Genomic DNA, 18,319 nt, shown 5'->3' with positions numbered 1-18,319 from the left:
CGGTACTCCAGAAATTAGTTTGTATCTGTAAGGCTTAATACCTACCTCAAGAAAGTTGTAAAACCAGTGTGGCAAAGGTGTAGAAAAACAAATACATAGAAAAAAATAAACGCCCTCTAAAAACACATAGCCATACATGCGAAAAAAAAAAAAAGAAAAAAGAAAAAATTAAGAAAAGGCCAAAGCCCCAAAAGCTCTATGCAATCGCTAGGCCGGTTACCAACAACCACAGCTAGAAACACAACAGCTGACGTCTGGAACAACACAGCAATACTCGCTCCTAAAAGTACTTAACCAATAAGGAACCACTCAGACAGTATCCTTTCCCTCTTTCTCTCCCTAAAAAAGGAGAAAAGAACGATCATCAACGACAAAGGGCAGCTACAAAAGCAACACCCACAGTCAACTTCACGCTCAGGAAGGGATACTACACCTCCTCCTCGTGGTTCCAAGTACTCTACACATTCAGAGAAACTTCTCTAGTAGTGAACTATAGAAATGATCCCTGAAAGTATAGTCTTAGCCTCCAGTCTGCTGCCTCTTGCAGGTCTACGACAGTCACATACTTTCTAGTCATGGCGACATTTTTGTCAATTCATTTTCCTATTTAAATACGTTTTATTTTCTATTTCATAACAATTCAGGCAAATGACAAAGTTCAAAATACCAGTTTTTGCCTGGAAATCTTCCAGAAACACTTAAAACAGTAACAAGCCTTATTAACATGCGGCTTCCTAGCAGCCAATCACACGCTGCATGCTGCCGACTCCAGCCCAGAGGGAACTGTATTACCCCGCCCACCGCACTAGGCACCAAATGGGTCCCAGTCAGGTCGCGCCGCCCCACTACAGGCTAAGAAAACGGTGTTTAGGCCACTGGTTAGCGTTGCACTGCCTCTTGCTTGCTACAGTCCCGCTGACTTGAGGAGGCCAGGTTTCCTTTGACTCGAAAGAGAGAAGAGGGGGGAAGAGGCAGCGAGGAGATAGAAGCAGAATTAAGAACCAGTGTACACTTCTACTACCACATAATAGTAATCATAACCATGATGATTTATTGAATGCCTACTTGATGACAGGCACTTTAATCCGTTGTTTCATTTCATCCTCTAAACAACTGAAGAAAGGTGTCATTATTTTCTCGTTCTTACAGATGCAGGCTATAACATCAGTTACACAGCTGGGGGAACGAACCACTGTTGTTGGAACCTAGGTATGTCTGGTACTAAATTAAGTCTGGATTCTTTCTGGTAAGCCATAGTGGTCTTCCTCAGGAAGTCTAGTCTCCAATCAAATCAATTTCTCTAATAAAGCACTGAGTACATCGTCCCTCAAAGTAGTTCATTAGAGAATGATTTGTATTCCTGATTTGTATGTAAATCTCAGAAACAGCCTACCCATTTACTGTGGCAAAAGTTACTCCCAGTTTCTCCTCAAAGAACACACCTTATATACGAATGTGTGTTAACTGTTTTTATTACTTAACTCTGTTGTAAAAATGCTTCTGCCCCGTATCTTCCAGGATGCTAGGAAGCACAGTGCCATGTGGCCATGCCCATGGCTTTCTTAATGAACCACATTTTTCAGTTGCTTCATACTAATATGACTAATATGACCATCAGGTTTATCTCATCTAACCACTTCTTTTTTTTCAACGTTTTATTTTTATTTTTGGGACAGAGAGAGAGACAGAACATGAACGGGGGAGGGGCAGAGAGAGAGGGAGACACAGAATCAGAAACAGGCTCCAGGCTCCGAGCCATCAGCCCAGAGCCTGACTCGGGGCTCGAACTCACGGACTGCGAGATCGTGACCTGGATGAAGTCGGACGCTTAACCGACTGCGCCACCCAGGCGCCCCTCATCTAACCACTTCTAACAGAATGCTCTGTAGTGTAGCTAATCCAACTGCTGGCTTCTCATGCTTACCCAACTATCAAGAGCAGCTCCAGGAAGGAGGCAGATGACAATCCTCCTGACCCCTAAATTCCAGGTCACATGCCAGGTTCTCTTCACACCACCTTGGTGACAGCTGGTGTGGGCTGACGTCTAAACTGTTCAGGAGGCTGAGACAAAGGCTCCCAGCTATCCTGCTTGCAAGTGCTACAGTTCTCTCCATGAGATTCACCTGAAGGGCCTCTTACTGGCTTGAAGCTGGGAAGGAGGGGAAAAAAACCACAGTTTTCTATTCCTATGAATGCCTTTTAGGGAATCTTTTCCACTGATACCCCACCACTACCCCACTGCCTTCTCCTAGATAGGCCCGAGGTGGGTGATGGAGTTTAAGGTCCAAGGACTATTTTGGCTATCTCCTAAGAAGCCCTGCTTGAGACTGTGGAGGAACTTGTCACCCCTTGTTCTCTACTCTGAGGCTTTAGATGAAACTCCCAGACACAGATGAAGTCCTGTTTCATATCCAGTTATACCTGTCAACCCCATCTCCTGCTGTAGTATCATGAACTTGAAGATGCAGGACGTTCAGATGTCTAAGATATAACAAATGTTCTAATATTCTGCTTCCCACGCTGGAGAGTGTGGATAGACAGACACTAGGAGTCATAGCATACCTATCCTAAACATCCATTTTTATGTTAACAAACACATGAATGTGTTATGGAATAAAATGCAAAATTTTGACGGGGAAAACCAACAGGACCTTTCAAATAAATTATTGAATTCACTGTCAGCTATGTCATCTGTAGACTCCAGGGCTGATACATGGAAATATTTGAGAACCTTCTGGGTGAATTATTTTGTGGGATAGTTGGATCCTGCAAAAATTGGGAGTTACCTTTCTGGAAGTCCTCAGGAATGCCGTTAAAGCAAATAGGAGAAACACTGCAGGGAAATTAGGTCATCCTGACTGTCTCACAAACCAGCTGAGAGAACCTTCATAAACCTCTCCCTTTATACTAAGTAGGGAGAGGGGGGAATTCAGCAGGACTTCTAGTTACTCTAAAAAAAGCAGGTCTGGATCTGTAGATAGAGGACAAATACCAGCAGTGGTTTTGTCCATGTATGGTTTAGTGTGTGTTTGTTCTTTTGAAGATTGCCTGAGCTACATCTGCTATTTCCATCTCCCTTGTAGGCAGAGCTGCCTATAGCATCCAGCAAAACAAACAAACAAACAAAAAACCCTGGAAACCAAAAGCGCCAAGAGCCTTGGAGGAGCAAAGGGGGAAGAGAACTGTGAAAGCCGGTCTCCTCACTCCACCACAGGCTTCAGAAGACTCCATCAGATGGTGTAGATTAAAGAAAAGTTGGGGCACCTAGGTGGCTCAGTCGGTTTGGTGTCCAACTTTGGCTCAGGTCATGATCTCTCTGTCCATGAGTTCGAGCCCTGCATTGGGCTCTGTGCTGACAGCTCAGAACCTGAAGCCCACTTCTGATTCTGTGTCTCCCTTTCTCTCTGCCTCTCCCCCACTCGTACTCTGTCTCTCTGTCCCTCAAAAAAATAAATAAACGTTAAAAAAAAATTTTTTAAGAAGAAGAAAAGTTAATCAGGTAGAATTAAAAGTGGGTGTGTTGTGTGTGGCAAATAGCTTAAAAAATACAAAATAAATAAATAAACAAACAAACTTTATTGAAAAAAAAAAAAGTGGGTGGCTGGGGCCTGAGGAGAAATCTTAGGAGTCTAATAGTTGGAAGACTTATGGTTCCCTAGTACAAAACAAAACAGTCTCCAAAAACAATTTAAAACCTCTACTGAGCAATATGATTGCACTGGTAGAGAACATCTCATCTCTAAATTTAACTTTCTATTTCTCCAAGAACTCCGAGTTTTATGATTTTCCTTCCAACACTATTCAGAAATGTGGACCAAGGCACCTGGGTGGCTCAGTTGGTTAAGCGTCCAACTTTGGCTCAGATCATGATCTCACTGTTTGTGAATTTGAGCTCTGATCAGACTCTGCTATCAGCGCAGAGACCCCTTCAGATCCTCTGTCCCTCTCTTTCTCTACCTTTCCCCCAGCTCCTGCTGTCTCTCTCAAAAATAAACAAAAACAAAAAAAAAAGAGAGAGAGAGAAATGTGCTGCAATTTCAGTACAGTGCTTACCTTTCTTAAGAATCTTCTTCACTTTCACATAGTTCCCTTGTTTGACATACTCATGAAGCTGAGCTTCCAAGGAGTCATTTCTTAAGGAACCAAGTTGAACAGGACAGGGGACTGGAAGATGAACAGCCCTAGACATCCTGTTTCAAAAGAAAGCAACATGCTATTTTAACTGAATCAGAAATGCAAGCACGCAACTTAGATTCTTTCACATTTCTTTCACTTTTTGTCCACTTTCATTTATAATTAACAGGATTAGGGAAACAATTACTGAAACCCTACAAGATTAATTTTATTCTCAGTATTACTGGTGAAATTGAAAAACAATATATTTAGCACTAATTCCCAGGACTAAAAAGTGATGACTCCTAGGAAGTAAAATTAGAAATATATATGTTTGTTGTATCATTAACTAAGAGCCTATTAACTTTGAAAGGTTAGTACACAAATGCAGTTACTGTGTGGGGATGTAGAGAGTATAGTGTAGTGGGTTAAGTTCACAGTTCAGACTCCGAAGCTCTGGTCCTGGCCCTGTCACCTCCTTAACTGTAACCTTGAAGAAATTATTTAACCCTGATAGGCCTCAATTTCTTCATCTGTAAATGGAGATAATAATAACCAGAGGGTTGCTGAGAGGTTTAAATGAGCTAATATGTGTAAAGTGCTTAGAAATGTGCCTGGCACCAAGCTAGCTCTGTGTAGTTGTTAGCTGTTAGTATGCAATAAGATCCGTGCACAGAAATTATAAGTTTCCATGTGTTGCAACCACGCCTGACCATCATATACAATCAAGTTTGTGGTATACCTACCATGTGTCTCAAACGTGACAGGTACTGTGTAAGACACCTAAAATTGGATCTCTGCCATCACAAATGCTTGGTCTAGCAGGGGCCAGACAAGAGGTATCATGTTGATGCTCCATGGACAGTGGATTAGAGAGGGAATCCGCAACTACATGAGTTGACAACATGCACATCAGGGGCATAACTGTTTCTTGTATGGAGAGACATAGAGGGTGTAAAAGTGGTAAAGCAAAAGAAAAAGCCAAGAAGGCTAACACATTCAGTAGGTTTTCACCATCCAGGAAGCTTATCTAAGAATTTCTTTCCTTTTTAAGGGTGAATAATATTCCACTGTGTGTATATACAATGTTTTGCTTATTTATCCATCAATGGACATTTGGGTCGATTCTACTGTTGGCTATTGTAAATAACGCTGCTATGAACATGGGTGTACAAATCTCTCTTCAAATCCCATTTTCAATTCTTTTTCTTTTAACTCTAAACTTATTTTTCTAGTAATCTCTACACTCACTGTGGGGCTCAAACTCATGACCCCAAAATCAAAAGTCGCATGCTCTTCTGAGCCAGCCAGGCACCCCTGTTTTCAATTCTTTTGGGTATATACCAAAGAAGTGGGATGCCTAGATCACGTGGTAACTCTATGTTTAATTTTCTGAGGAACTGTTTTCTATACTGGCTATACCATTTTACATTCTCACCACAGTTATACAAGGGGTCTGGTTTTTCCAGATCCTCATCAATAGGTGTTATTTCCTGTTTTGTTTTGTTTTTTTTTCCTTTTCTTTAGTAGCCATCTTTTTTTTTTTTTTCTTTTTTTTTTTTTTAAAGTAGTCTCCACACTGGGGAGCCCAACATGGGGCTTGAACTCATGACCCTGATCAAGACCCGAGCTCAGGGCACCTGGGTGGCTCAGTCGGTTAAGCGTCTGACTGGCTCAGGTTATGATCTCACGGTTCATGGGTTTGAGCCCTGCATCAGGCTCTGTGCTGACAGCTCAGAGCCCCAAGCCTGCTTTAGATTGTGTCTCCCTCTCTCTGCCTCTCCCCTGTTCGTGCTCTCTCTCTCTCAAAAATAAATAAAAAACATTAAAAACAAAACAAACAACAACAACAATAACAAAGACCTGAGGTGAGATCAAGAGTTGAATGCTTAGCCCACTGAGCCAACCAGGTGCCGCTTAATAATAGTCATCTTAATGGTTTTTGATCTCTCTAAAGTTATTTTTTATATAATTGCATTTACACAAATACATGACTACATTCTTAACATAATAAGTTCAAATAAAACATAAGTAAAAACCCTGAGACCCACTTCAGTGTCACAGGATTATTTTTTCTTAAAACTCCAGAACACATACATCCCTTGAGAACTGAAGCATGGATTGACATTCATTCCCTTAGTATTTCTAGTCTTCCTTTTTTTCCAGTAACCACCAGAGCTTACTGTCAAAAAATAGTCTCTAGGAAGTAGTGGACCTTAAAGCCTATACAAGGTGTGGAATCAGCACTGCAGGAGCAAGGTAAGACAGCTTTTATCCAGCTCTTTAACCTTGCTGTCCACGTTGCTCTGCAGAACAATCAACATCCCAACACTAAAACACTAATCACTGAAATTCGCATGCGTGAATGAGCAGGATAAAACTTATTTCAGGCATCTTTTTGTACCGTGTCATTTCCATAATATCATGACCTGAAATGGAAACCTAAACTACTGACTTTACCCAGATACTCCTAAAACTTACATGTAACACACACCATCAAGCCATACCCAGCAGGCAAGAAAGAGAAACTATAGCCCAGATGACAGTTCTGCCTTTAGGACTTTTGCCAGGGGAAAGCGCGAACGCAGTCCCCCACTACCACAAATTATGCAGTCGAGTTTCCCACATTTGGGGAAATCGCAGGGGTCAGCACACCCGGAGTGCAATGGGTGAGCCTCGCCCTGGGAAAACCACCTTCATGATCATGGTATCTCCCCTGCCAGGTAAGTATGAATTCTGACACTTGCCTGGTACTTCACCCTCATCCTCAACACACTATACAGTTATGGTCAATTATATTCCAAGTTCTTTAGGCCCTTGGTTCGAAACTATGGCATTATTCACATGACACTGACCAGAACACACCAGTGGATATTTAGTGGAAATTCTGCCTCGTGAAAAATGAGCTCCAACACGCAGTCACCTCACCCTTCATCTCCATATGCCCGCCTCTTGTCACTTGTCGTCACTATTGACGTCACTCCACTTGTTAGAGAAACGGAAAAATTCATTTTAGCTATTCTTCGAAACGATTCAAAAGACTGTCACCCACGGGTGTAGCTGGTTAGATTTTAAAATCCTTGCCTTCCCAAGCGCGTACGCAAAGGTTCCGGCCTTGCATCTGTCACGAGTCTAAATTCTGTGCTGCAGGACAGAGCAGTTTGGGAGGCAGTGACTTGCCACCGGGAGGGAAAATCGCACGGTCCGTTACGCTGGTCTGAATTGCTGTTCCACTGAGGGCCTAGGTCATACTCCCAGTCTCCCTCAGCCTCCATTTCCCAAAATTGTAAAGAAATAATACTGCCTGCCTACCTTTACCTCACAAGGTTTCTGTGAGGACGGAATAAGAGAATACATGTGAAATGCAGCCTCAAGCCTCTCCACCTCCACCCCGGCCACATTCCAGGGTTAGGTGCCCTGTGTAGTTGGGGACCCAAAGATGGCTTCGCCATGATTTGAGCCTGCAATTTTCCACACAAAGGGAAAAAGCAACCAGCCTGGATTTGATAACAAACCAAGTGCGCCTCCTTCTTTTTAGAGAACAAAAATAAATAGCACATTAGGTTATCCTTTCTGCCCCTGCTGACCAGGTGCTCTGGGCAAAACCATTGTGTTTGCAACAACTGTAGTATTGAAGGCTTTCATGGTGTAGAGAGGCAAAACTTTACCTCTGCCCTGTTAGCGTCTCTGGCTGGGCCTGAGAATTAGATTGGCATAGACAGGTCAGCAGGATTAAGGCATTAGAAATTTAACAGAAATTTACCTGACACAGAAGTTCTTATAAGGAAATAAAGAAATGGCAAAACTAAATGCTTTCATATTAGATTGAACAAGAAGAGGCAATTGTGCAAAAGTAACATAAATGAGGAGGTTATAGATAGACACGAATTCTTTTTAACAAGGTTTGTACAAAATTCTCTCAGGTCTGACTCCCCTTTTCTGAGAACATTTCTTATCCCCTGGTATAGGGAAGACATCTTTTACATGGGAGTTTTATTTCCTGATCTCAGGAAGAAAAGGGTAGGTCAAGACCCTCTTCTTATATGCTGTTTTTCAAGTGCTTTTAGCTCAAAAGAATCCTTATGCCAAGGTGGGCATATTTGGGGGTGGCATATTCTGCTACCCTTCATTTTTTTTAAGTAGTCTCTATGCCCAACGTGCAACTTGAATTCACAACTCCGAAAGCAACAGTTGCATGCTCTACCAACTGAGCTAGCCAGGAACCCCAGTACATGTGATTTTTTTTAAAACAGCTTTGCTTTGGGGCACCCGGGTGGCTCAGTTCATTAAGCAGCCAACTCTTGATTTCGGCTCAGGTCATGATCTCACAGTCTGAGCCCTGCATGGGGCTCTGCTCTGACTGTGGGAGCCTGCTTGGAATTCTCTGTCTCCCTTTCTCTCTCCCCCTCCCCCTCTTGTGCACAGGCACAAGCACTTGCTCAAAAATAAACATTAAAAAAAATAAGTAAAAAGCTTTCCTTTGTTTAAAATTTTTGAGGGCATTAAAAAAAATTTCTTTTAATGTTTATTTATTTTTGAGAGAGAGACAGAGCGTGAGTGGGGGAGAGGCAGACACAGAATCCAATTCTCTGAGCTGTCAGCACAGAGCCCCATACAGGGCTTGACCTTACAAACCGCAAGATCATGACCTGAGCCGAAGTCAGATGCTTAACCAACTGAGCCACCCAGGCACCCTGAGGGTATTTTAAACTATTACAATTGTGATAAATGTCCCTTGTAGATAATTTGGAAAAGGCAGAAAAGTGTTATTAAATTTTATTTATTTATTTACTTATTTAGAGGCAGAGAGAGAGACAGACAGACTGCTTGAGCAGGCAAAGGGCAAAGAGACGGAGAGAATCCCAAGTAGGCCCTGCGCTGTCTGCGCAGAGCCGGATGAGGGTTGTGATCTCAGGAACCATGAGATCATGACCTGAGCCAAAATAAAGAGTCAGACACTTAACTGACTGAGCCACCCAGGCACCCCAAAGGCAGAAAAGTGTTTTTAAAAAATTAAACCACAGGGAGCAAGGGCTCCATTGTTTCCCATGACATCTGGGGCTCCTTCTTAGCCCAGGTCTGCGTGTCTCCAGGGGAGACCTCTACCAGGGTGGTCCCTGGTCTGACCATCTCCCACAGACAAGAAATGAGTGATTCCTGGAGTTACATGATCCCCCTCCAGCCTGGTTTACATAGCCCCCTCATTTTTTTTTTTTTTTTTTTTTTTTTTTAGAAATGCAAAATCTATTCTACTCAGGCTTTGGGACTTTTTTCCTTGTTCACACTCAGTTAATTAAACGTGTTGCTGGCAGCATGCTCCTGAACTCCATGCCATTCCTGTAGCCTGCGTTCGTGATGATCCCCCTTGCCCTATGGTTTGAATTCGATGCCACGGATTGTAGGCCAAATTTTAAAACTGTGTTTCAAAATACCTTTGCTGTGTCCTTTAATTGGATTGAAAGTACTTTTACCACATGGAGAAATATATTTTTAATTTGTGATGCTTTTCTACAATGTCCACTATTGGTGAGTTTAATGTGTTTCCAACACTTAGGGAGACTATGATGAAAGCTGATGAATTTTCTTTTCTGTCCAAATAAGTAAAAGAAAAAAAAAAAAAAGTCTATTTAGATGCTGGAGGAGAAAAAAAAAAAAAAAAAAAAAAAGGCTGGCTCAGTCGGTTAGGCATCCAAACCGATCAGGTCAGATCAGATCAGGTCAAGTCAGATCAGGTCATGATCAGATCAGGTCATGATCTCGTGGTTTATGAGTTTGAGCCCTGTTTGGGGCTCTGTGCTGACAGCTGAGAGCCTGGAAGCTGCTTCAGATTCTGTCTCCCTCTCTCTCTGACCCTCCCCCACTCGCACTCTGTCTCTCTCTCTCTCAAAAATAAACATTAAATTTTAAAAACCCACAATTACACTACAAAATTATTACTGTTAACACTTTGATATTAAACATGGTTAATTTCAATATAAATATATATTTTAATAGGATTATACTTCATGTGCTACTTTATGTTTTCCATTCCTTTTGCTATATATACTGGGTCACAGATAACTGTATAATCAGTATTCTATTGCTTCTAGTTTATTGCCACTGTTCATATATATATGAACAGCATTGTAGATATATCTTTGTAAGTAATTAATGATGATTTTTGAGGTAATTTTAATTTTATTTGTTTACTTACTTAATTAAATAAATTTTTACGTATACTGCATACCCGAAGTGGAGCTCAAAAACACGACCCTGAGATCAAGAGTCACATATGCTACCAACTGAGCCAGCCAGGCATACCCCTTGGGGTAATTTTTAATAGTTTTTTTCCCTGTTATTTTACAGTCATCTTAAGAAGTGCCTTAAATTATTGGGGGTGGGTGTGGGGAGAAGAGGTGACATGTGATAAATATTTTCAAGTTCTTTAGAAACAACTTTTCTTTTATCTTTCAAAGTCTAGATCTCTAATTTCAGGGTTCATAGCTAATTATAAAACTAACTTCAAGTTTGTTAAGAATGAGAAGAAAGCCTAAATTATATAATGTTGCATGCCATAAAAGCAGCATACAAAATTGAATATATAATATGATTAAAACTATTTCTGGGACACCTGGGTGGCTCAGTCAGTTAAGCATCTGAGTCTTGATTTTGGCTCAGGTCATAATCTCACTGTTTGTGAGTTCAAGCCCCCTTGTTGGGCTTCGTGCTAACAGTGCAGAGTCTGCTTGGGATTCTCTCTCCTCTGTCTCTCTCTCTCTCAAAAAAAAAAAAAAAAGCTATTTCTAAAGCTATTTCTAACTTTAAGAGACTTAAGGGAAATACACCAAAATGCAAACTAATATAATTATGTTAGTGTCATCAAAGAACTATGGACTAATATTTTTCCCCTAAATATTCTGTAACATGACTGTAATATTACTTACAGCAAAATAAATAAATAAATAAATAACCCTAATTATATACATCTCATGCCAAAAAATGCTCATACTTTTTGACCCAGAAATTTCTTTTAATTTACCTGAAGGAAGTAATTCTAGAGAAAGACAATGTCCTATGTACAAAGGTATTCATCATAGATTTATTTACCATTGCAAAAACCAAAGTAGCCCAAAAACCTTTGACGTCAAAACAATAGGGGAAATATTAAAAAAACGTAATAGTAAATAATAATTAACAACATGAAAAAATTATATAAAAGGTTAGGAGGAAACAGAATATGAAATGGTATGTATACCATGACCACAATTTTGTAAAAATGTGTATCCTTAATGAAAATTACTGAAAGGAAATGCAAAAGACATAAATTTTATTAGTTGTGAAATACAGGTTACAGAATTTCAATAATATTGTTAGACTGTTTTTTCTTCATAATAAGGAGATTATGAATAATAAGGAAATACCAGGGGTGCCTGGGTGGCTCAGTCCATTAAGCATCAGGTCATGATTTTGGCTCAGGTCATGATCTTGTGGTTTGTGGGTTTGAGCCCGGCATTGGGATCCGAGCTGTGTGGAGCCTGCTTGGGGTTCTCTCTCTCTCCCCCCACCTCTCTCTCTGTCCCTCCCATGCACTCTCACTCTCTCTCAAAATAAACAAATAAATTAACTTAAAAAAAATATGGGGACCACCAAATCCTAGTTGAATCACTGCAGGAGTATTGCATAGTATTTAAAGAGTTTTGAACGCAGAGTGCCTGGGTGGCTCAGTCTGTTAAGCATCGGTCATGATCTCACAGTTCATGGGTTCGGGCCCCACGTCTGGCTCTGTGCTGACAGCTCAGAGCCTGGAGCCTGCTTCAGATTCTGTGTCTGACTCTCTCTCTCTCTCTGCCCCTCTCCCACTCATGCTCTCTCTCTCTCTCTCAAAAATAAATAAACATTAAAAATTTTTTTTAAAAAATAAAGAGTTTTGAATACTGGGTTTAACATCAAATAGTCTTAGGTTGAAATTGTGATTTAACCATATTTTAGGTATCAGTGCTTGAATATACCTTCTAGAAACAATAATTATCAGTAATAATTTGTATGTACATAGAGAATAAAACAACCAACTACAATGACCAACTAAATCAAAGGCCCCAAATAAGCCAAGATGGAGAAACACAGCCCCTCCCTCAGTACAGTGAGTATTTGGAGAGTTCCTAGATTATGGCTTCCCTGCCAATTCAGATGTTCTGTTCCAATTGACAAGCCCCTCAGTCTGTGAGTCTCATCTCCATCTCTCAATCTCCATCCATTCCTTAGACTCATGGGACCAGAGAAGGAGTGATATGTAGAAATATAATGAGGGTGGCATGTATATTCAATTTTTAAAAGCTGAGTTTTGTTATGTAAGTTTATAAAGCAGGTGTAACTGTCAAGAAGTTGCCCACAGCACAAACAAAAGGAATCTAATCCACTACCAGGAAAGCATGAGTAACACTCTACAGCCACTCTACCCTGGGTTGCAGGTAGCTGATCCCATTCACACATCGGCCCTGGCTTCAGTCACGCTAGTTAGACATTTGCTAGATAACTTCATCTACAAAGTGTGACCCAGCCCACTTCAGTTATATAAAGTATCATTTCATTATTGAACTACCTTCCTAATTTCATTCCGGGAGATTTGATTTCACAGAAGGAAGGTAAAACTTCGGCTGTTTCCATGGTATCCATGAATGCCAGGCTAGCTATAGCCCTGAGACCTCTAGGACTATTTGTGTCCCCCACAGATTTGACTTCGTAAGTACTCAGAGACTTTTTGCTATTCTGAGGGCCACACCGTCTATTCTAGTATCTTCAGTATTCACAAAGTATTCTTGAATTTCTATCAGTACTGCTAATGATTAAGCAAAATGAAAAACTGTTCTCAAGTCATTACTTAAATGTATGTAGTACACACTTCTCACAGCTACCTAAGCTTTTTAAAAAATATTTATTTTTGAGAGAGACAGAGAGCGAGCACCTGCGCACGAGTGGGGGAGGGGCAGTGACAGAGAAGGAGACACAGAATCCCAAGCACGCTCCATGCTGCCAGCACAAAGCCCAATATGGGGCTCGAACCCACGAACCATAAGATCATGACCTGAGCTGAAGTCGGACATTCAACCCACCGAGCCACCCAGGCACCCCAAGCCACCTAAACTTTTAAGGTGCCAGCTACCAGCCTAAGCACTAGAGATACTAAAAGAAACAATGCAGAGATAGATTCTGCCTTCAATAATAAGATCACAACCTGTAAGGAAAATAGACCTGCCTGCCAGAACTATATGAAAAGTGGTGAGAACTAATGAAAGTAAGAATCAGCTTCAGTCAGGACCATGTTATGATTTTAAAGGGCCCTACACACTTTTGCCTTCATGGACCCTTTCTCCATTAAAAAAACCATACACATTAAAATTATGTGACTGCATTTATAAGAAGATAAATATATTATTATACATGACATTTCTTTTCTTTTTTTTGAAAGTAACCTCTACCTCCAACATGGGCTCGAACTCATAATGAACCTGAGAGCAAAAGTTGCATGCTCTACCGACTGAGCCAGCCAAGCATTCCCATATATGACATTTTCTTCCACCTAAAAATTCACCTTTTTTCTTTGATTTTAAAACTGTTTTAGGCACCCTGCCTACAGTACCTAAATGTTTAAACCAACCCTGAATTCAATAGTGGCTTCTGTGGATCCCAGGTAGCTCTTTTTCTTTTTAACATATATTTTTAAACTTCATTTATCTTGAGAGAGAGAGAGAGAGCACACGCGCATGCACGCGTCCTTGAGCAAGCAGGGGAGAGGCTCCACACTGGCTCACTCTCTAGAACTCTAGGCCCGCCCCGTACCCGCACCCCGCAGCTTTCACAAAAGAAAGCTGAATGTGGGAACTTTTTAGGTAAGGGTAGCAGTGCTGTCCAATAGGATATAAAACAAGTTTAACATGGTATAAAGAAACAAGCTTAGTAATTATAGAATTAACTTACCCAAACATAAGCAATTCACTACCACCAAAAAGCATTACCAACTGAATAGGCTAAAACAGAGCAATCTTAGTAGCAAGAATTTCAGGCCAATCTCCTCCAAAATGCCTTAGTAACGCACCAAAAAACAACTATAGTAACTGTTCTTGGGACACAACCACATAGGGGAAACCAGAACACAGTTCCCCACTACCAGAAGTCATGCAGCTTTAGCTTCCCACAGTTGGGGAAATCACAGGGACCAGCAGCACACCTAGAGTACAATGGATAAACCTCACCCTGAGCAGCTACCTTTGTAACCATGGTTATTTCCCCTGTTAGGTAAGTATGAGATGGAAGTGATCACAGTGATACCCACTGCTGCGCACACCACTTTGAGGTTGGGGTCACTCCTGAAACGACTCTAATTGGCTTTTATCTATATAGCGACACTCAAAGCCTGATTTTCTTACTACGTACCTTAATTGGTAACGGCAAATAATCATGCACATCTCTCCAGAAAACACAGTTCCAAAATGCCCTGAGTCTTGAGTCTACATACTCCACTTCCAACTATAACGTCATACACCCTGGGCGGGTTAAGCCTACACGTGAGTGAGTCCCCTTGAGGCTGCCTCTTCAGACCAGCTCCTCCTCCTATTTGCCCCAACCTAACTGATGTCTACAGGCTATTTTCTTGACAAAAATCCATCCATCCCTCTCCCGAATTTTGGTGTAGCTGGTCTTCAGATCTCCCTGTGTGAAGTACCCTTCAGCAAACCAACACAAATGAGCCTTTAGCCGCAAGCCAGTTTAGCTTCAGGGTTTCTAGGGATATCAATGCTCCATACCATTTTCTCCTATTCCAGGAGGTGGAAGAGCAAGGAGTGGAGAATGTTGCGGCTACATGCTGGCAGGGTGTATTGCAGAGTGAGGGTTTTGGCATCCAAGATCTTGAATGCAATTCAGCGTACACACTGCACAATTCTAGATAAGCTTTTAGCCTCTGAATCTGTTCCTCAGTTTGTACAGAAGGGGGAAGAACTATTGAGCCAGCTCTCCCACCCAGCTCAGGCTCCAAGCTTTGTCTCCTACTCCTAGCCCCCTAAGGACGGACTGCTTTCCTTGAGAGCAGTTTAGCCTGTGCCTATATTGCTTCTTTACTTTCTCTCTGCCTGGGATTCAATTCCCTTACTCACTAGACTGTGGGTCTCTAGAGCAGGGTTTTTGTTTGTTTTTTTTCAAATAGTCAAGACAGGGGCACCTGGGTGGCTCAGTCAGTTAAGCATCGATTAGGCTGACTCTGGATGTCGGCTCAGGTACTGATATCATGGTACCTGAGTTCAAGCCCTGAATTGGGCTGCGTGTGTTCTCTCTCTCAAAAGAAACAAACTTTAAAAAATTAAAAAAACAAAATAGTGAAGACAATACAACATATAATTATAACATATAATTAATGCATACATTATTTTACCAACTAACTTCATTCTCATTAAAAATATACAGGAAGCAGGACTTTAAATTTCTGCATCTCTGGAGCTCTCTGGAGAAGCTCAGATGAAAACTCAAACTTTTACTGAAAAGAAAATGTACATATACATTCCAAAGGCTGAATGCTGAGACCTCCCTCTCAACTTCCATTTGATTTCCAGGACACTGGCAACAAACCTTTACCTTCTAGGATACTGGAAGTTTCCTCTGAAAAATGTGAACACCCTAAAACAAAGTCCCAAAGATGTCAGCCATGGGCTTTCTCTGCTACAAGGGCCTATGCAGATTACTCTACAGGGAAGCCCTTGCCTTGGCCCTAAGTGCTTCCAATTAACTCCCTACTTGTTAATATAATTTTAAATTTCTGGGGCACCTGGGTGGCTCAGCTGGTTAAGCACCCGACTTCAGCCTAGGTCATGATCTCACCATTCCCAAGTTCAAGCCCCGTGTTGGGCTCTGTGCTGACAGCTCAACAGAGCCTGGAGCCTGCTTCGGACTCTGTGTCTCCCTCTCTCTCTGCCCCCCTCCCACTCACACTGTCTCTCTCTCAAAAATGAATAAACTTAAGCTTTGCACAGTGGCAGTATCGTAGCCAATGAGATTTATCCAAGGCGCGATTATTGCTAATTGAAAACTTTCCCCAAAAATGAATAAACTTAAAAAATTTTTTTTAATTTCGGCATGACAATCCATCTTATGGATGGCCCATAATTTATATAATCATTCCCCTAATGCTGGACACTTAGGTTGGTTCAATTTTTCACCACTGTAAATAATTCTGGGTAATGGGTAGAGATGGTATATTGAACATTTATAAATAATCAAGGAACACTGAACCACCAAGGATGACCAGACATCTGGTCAGACAAAAGCCTCTAACATGAAAGAAGCTAAACGAACCAACCACAAGAAGACAGTTTGGAGAAGGCAGATTATGCAAAGGGAAGAAAACTAAAAATGAAAATAAAAACTATCATTAGAGAGCTGGGACACCTGGGTGGCTCAGTCGGTTAAGCGTCCGACTTCTGCTCAGGTCATGATCTCGCAGCTTGTGATTTTGAACCCACATGGGGCTCTGTGCTGACAGCACGGAGTCTGGGCCTTCTTCAGATTCTGTATCTCCCTCTCTCTCTGCCCCTCCCCAGTTTGCACTCTGTCTCTCTCTCCCTCAAAATAAATAAACATTAACAAAAATTAAAAAAAAAATCCTCAGCTAAAACACCTTGCACCTGAAAAACAAGTACAAGAAAGTATATGGATAGAAAAGAAAAACAAGTAAAGATCTTAAATATATGATTGTAGAAATAAAAAATTGAATATACAGGTTGGGAAAAAACATGTAGGTGGAAAAAATGTTTTTTATTTTTTCTTTTTAGAGAGAGACAGTTCAAGTGGGGGACAGGGGCAGAGGGAGAGAGAGAGAGAGAAAGAGAATCCCAAGCAGGCTCCATGCTCAGCACAGAGCCTGATACAAGCCTGACGCGAGCCCATCGCGGGGTTCAATCCCACGACCTTGGGATCATGACCTGAGCCAAAATCAAGAGTTGGATGCTCGGGGTAACTGTGTGGCTGGGTTGGTTGAGGTCTGACTCGGGTTTTGGCTTAGGTCAAGATCTCATGGTTCATGGGACTGGCTCTATGCTGACAGCAGGGAGCCTGCTTGGGATTCTCTCTCTCTCTCTCTCTCTCTCTCTCTCTCTCTCTCTTTCTCTCTCTCTCTCTGCGCCTCTCCCCTGGTCATGCTCTCCCTCTCTCTCAGAAGTAAATAAATAAACAAAAAAGCCGATAGGGTGCCTGGGTGGCTCAGTCAGTTAAGCGTCTGACTTCAGCTCAGGTCATGATCTCACAGTTTGGGGGTTTGAGCCCCATGTTGGGCTCTGTGCTGACAGCTCAGAGTCTGGAGCCTGCTTCGGATTGTGTCTCCCTCTCTCTCTGCCCCTCCTCTGCTCATGCTCTGTCTCTCTTTCAAAAACAAATAAACATTTAAAAAAAAAAAAAGAGTAATATACCTGGTTATTTTAACAGCCTCAAGAGTCCAGAATTCAAACTGACCTAGAGAAAAACAAACCAGCCAGAAATAAATCTTAAACCTCCTTTTTCACAAGAGATAAAATCAGGAAAAACAACAAATAAAGTTAGCATTCCAGTGCCACAAAATAGGTGGTACAGGCTTACCTGCTTGATAAAAATAGAATAGAAAAATAAGCAGAACAACAGAATACTATTTAGCAATAAAAAGGAATAAAATAATGATAAATTTATCAGTATGAATGAACTCAAAAACATTATGCTACATGAAAGAAGTCAGACACACTATACACTATGTGATTCCATTTTATATGAAATTTCTAGATAAGGCAAATCTATAAGAGATAGATCCATTGTTGCCCATGGCTAGGGTTGGGGCATGGGAACCAGGGCAACTGCAAATGGGCACAGGAGAATTTGGGTGGGGAGGGTCATAAAAATGTGCTAAAACTGGATTGTGGTAATGGTTTGACAACTGTATAAAATACTAATCATTAAACCAAATAATGGGTGAATGTTATTTTATATCATACTTCAATAAAGTAGCTAAAAATGTCAAGAAAAAGTACAGCCATTATATTTAGAGATACATACTGAAATAATCATGCCTGAAACACCATGATGTATGGGTTTATTTCAAGATAGGTTTGGAGGTTTAAAGTGTAGAGGTATAGATGAAACAAGATTGGCCTTGAGTTGTTCATTGCTGAAGCTTAACTTAGTGTTGCTAAATAGGAGAATACTATTATTATTAATC

General features: G+C 41.2%; 1 protein-coding gene and 4 non-coding genes across 5 annotated transcripts in view; 1 reads left to right on the top strand and 4 right to left on the bottom strand.

Moving 5' to 3' along the window:
* The window catches only part of TEX14 (testis expressed 14, intercellular bridge forming factor), a 96,268-nt gene extending 89,144 nt beyond the window's left edge, over nucleotides 1-7,124 (bottom strand). Inside the window, exons 1-2 of the mRNA XM_030294594.1 lie at nucleotides 7,042-7,124; nucleotides 4,054-4,190 (exon numbers count right to left, since the gene is read on the bottom strand). Of these exons, the coding sequence (XP_030150454.1) occupies nucleotides 4,054-4,190; nucleotides 7,042-7,124 (220 nt within the window). The remainder of the gene's footprint in view (nucleotides 1-4,053; nucleotides 4,191-7,041) is intronic.
* LOC115501937 lies at nucleotides 305-521 on the bottom strand. The gene has a single exon (XR_003964983.1). It is a non-coding gene; the product is annotated as a small nucleolar RNA U3 (small nucleolar RNA).
* LOC115501962 lies at nucleotides 6,681-6,844 on the bottom strand. Its single transcript, XR_003965002.1, has one exon. It is a non-coding gene; the product is annotated as a U1 spliceosomal RNA (small nuclear RNA).
* Nucleotides 7,125-14,225: 7,101 nt separating the features above from the next.
* LOC115501897 lies at nucleotides 14,226-14,393 on the bottom strand. Its single transcript, XR_003964949.1, has one exon. It is a non-coding gene; the product is annotated as a U1 spliceosomal RNA (small nuclear RNA).
* Nucleotides 14,394-16,100: 1,707 nt separating this feature from the next.
* Nucleotides 16,101-16,235, top strand: LOC115501940. Its single transcript, XR_003964985.1, has one exon. It is a non-coding gene; the product is annotated as a U4 spliceosomal RNA (small nuclear RNA).
* The last annotated feature ends 2,084 nt before the right edge of the window (nucleotides 16,236-18,319 follow it).

Source organism: Lynx canadensis, chromosome E1 (assembly GCF_007474595.2).
Source record: "Lynx canadensis isolate LIC74 chromosome E1, mLynCan4.pri.v2, whole genome shotgun sequence".
Classification (NCBI taxonomy): Eukaryota; Metazoa; Chordata; class Mammalia; order Carnivora; family Felidae; genus Lynx; species Lynx canadensis.
The sequence above is the reverse complement of the archived record's forward strand: the minus strand, read 5'-3'. Positions and strand labels throughout refer to the sequence as shown.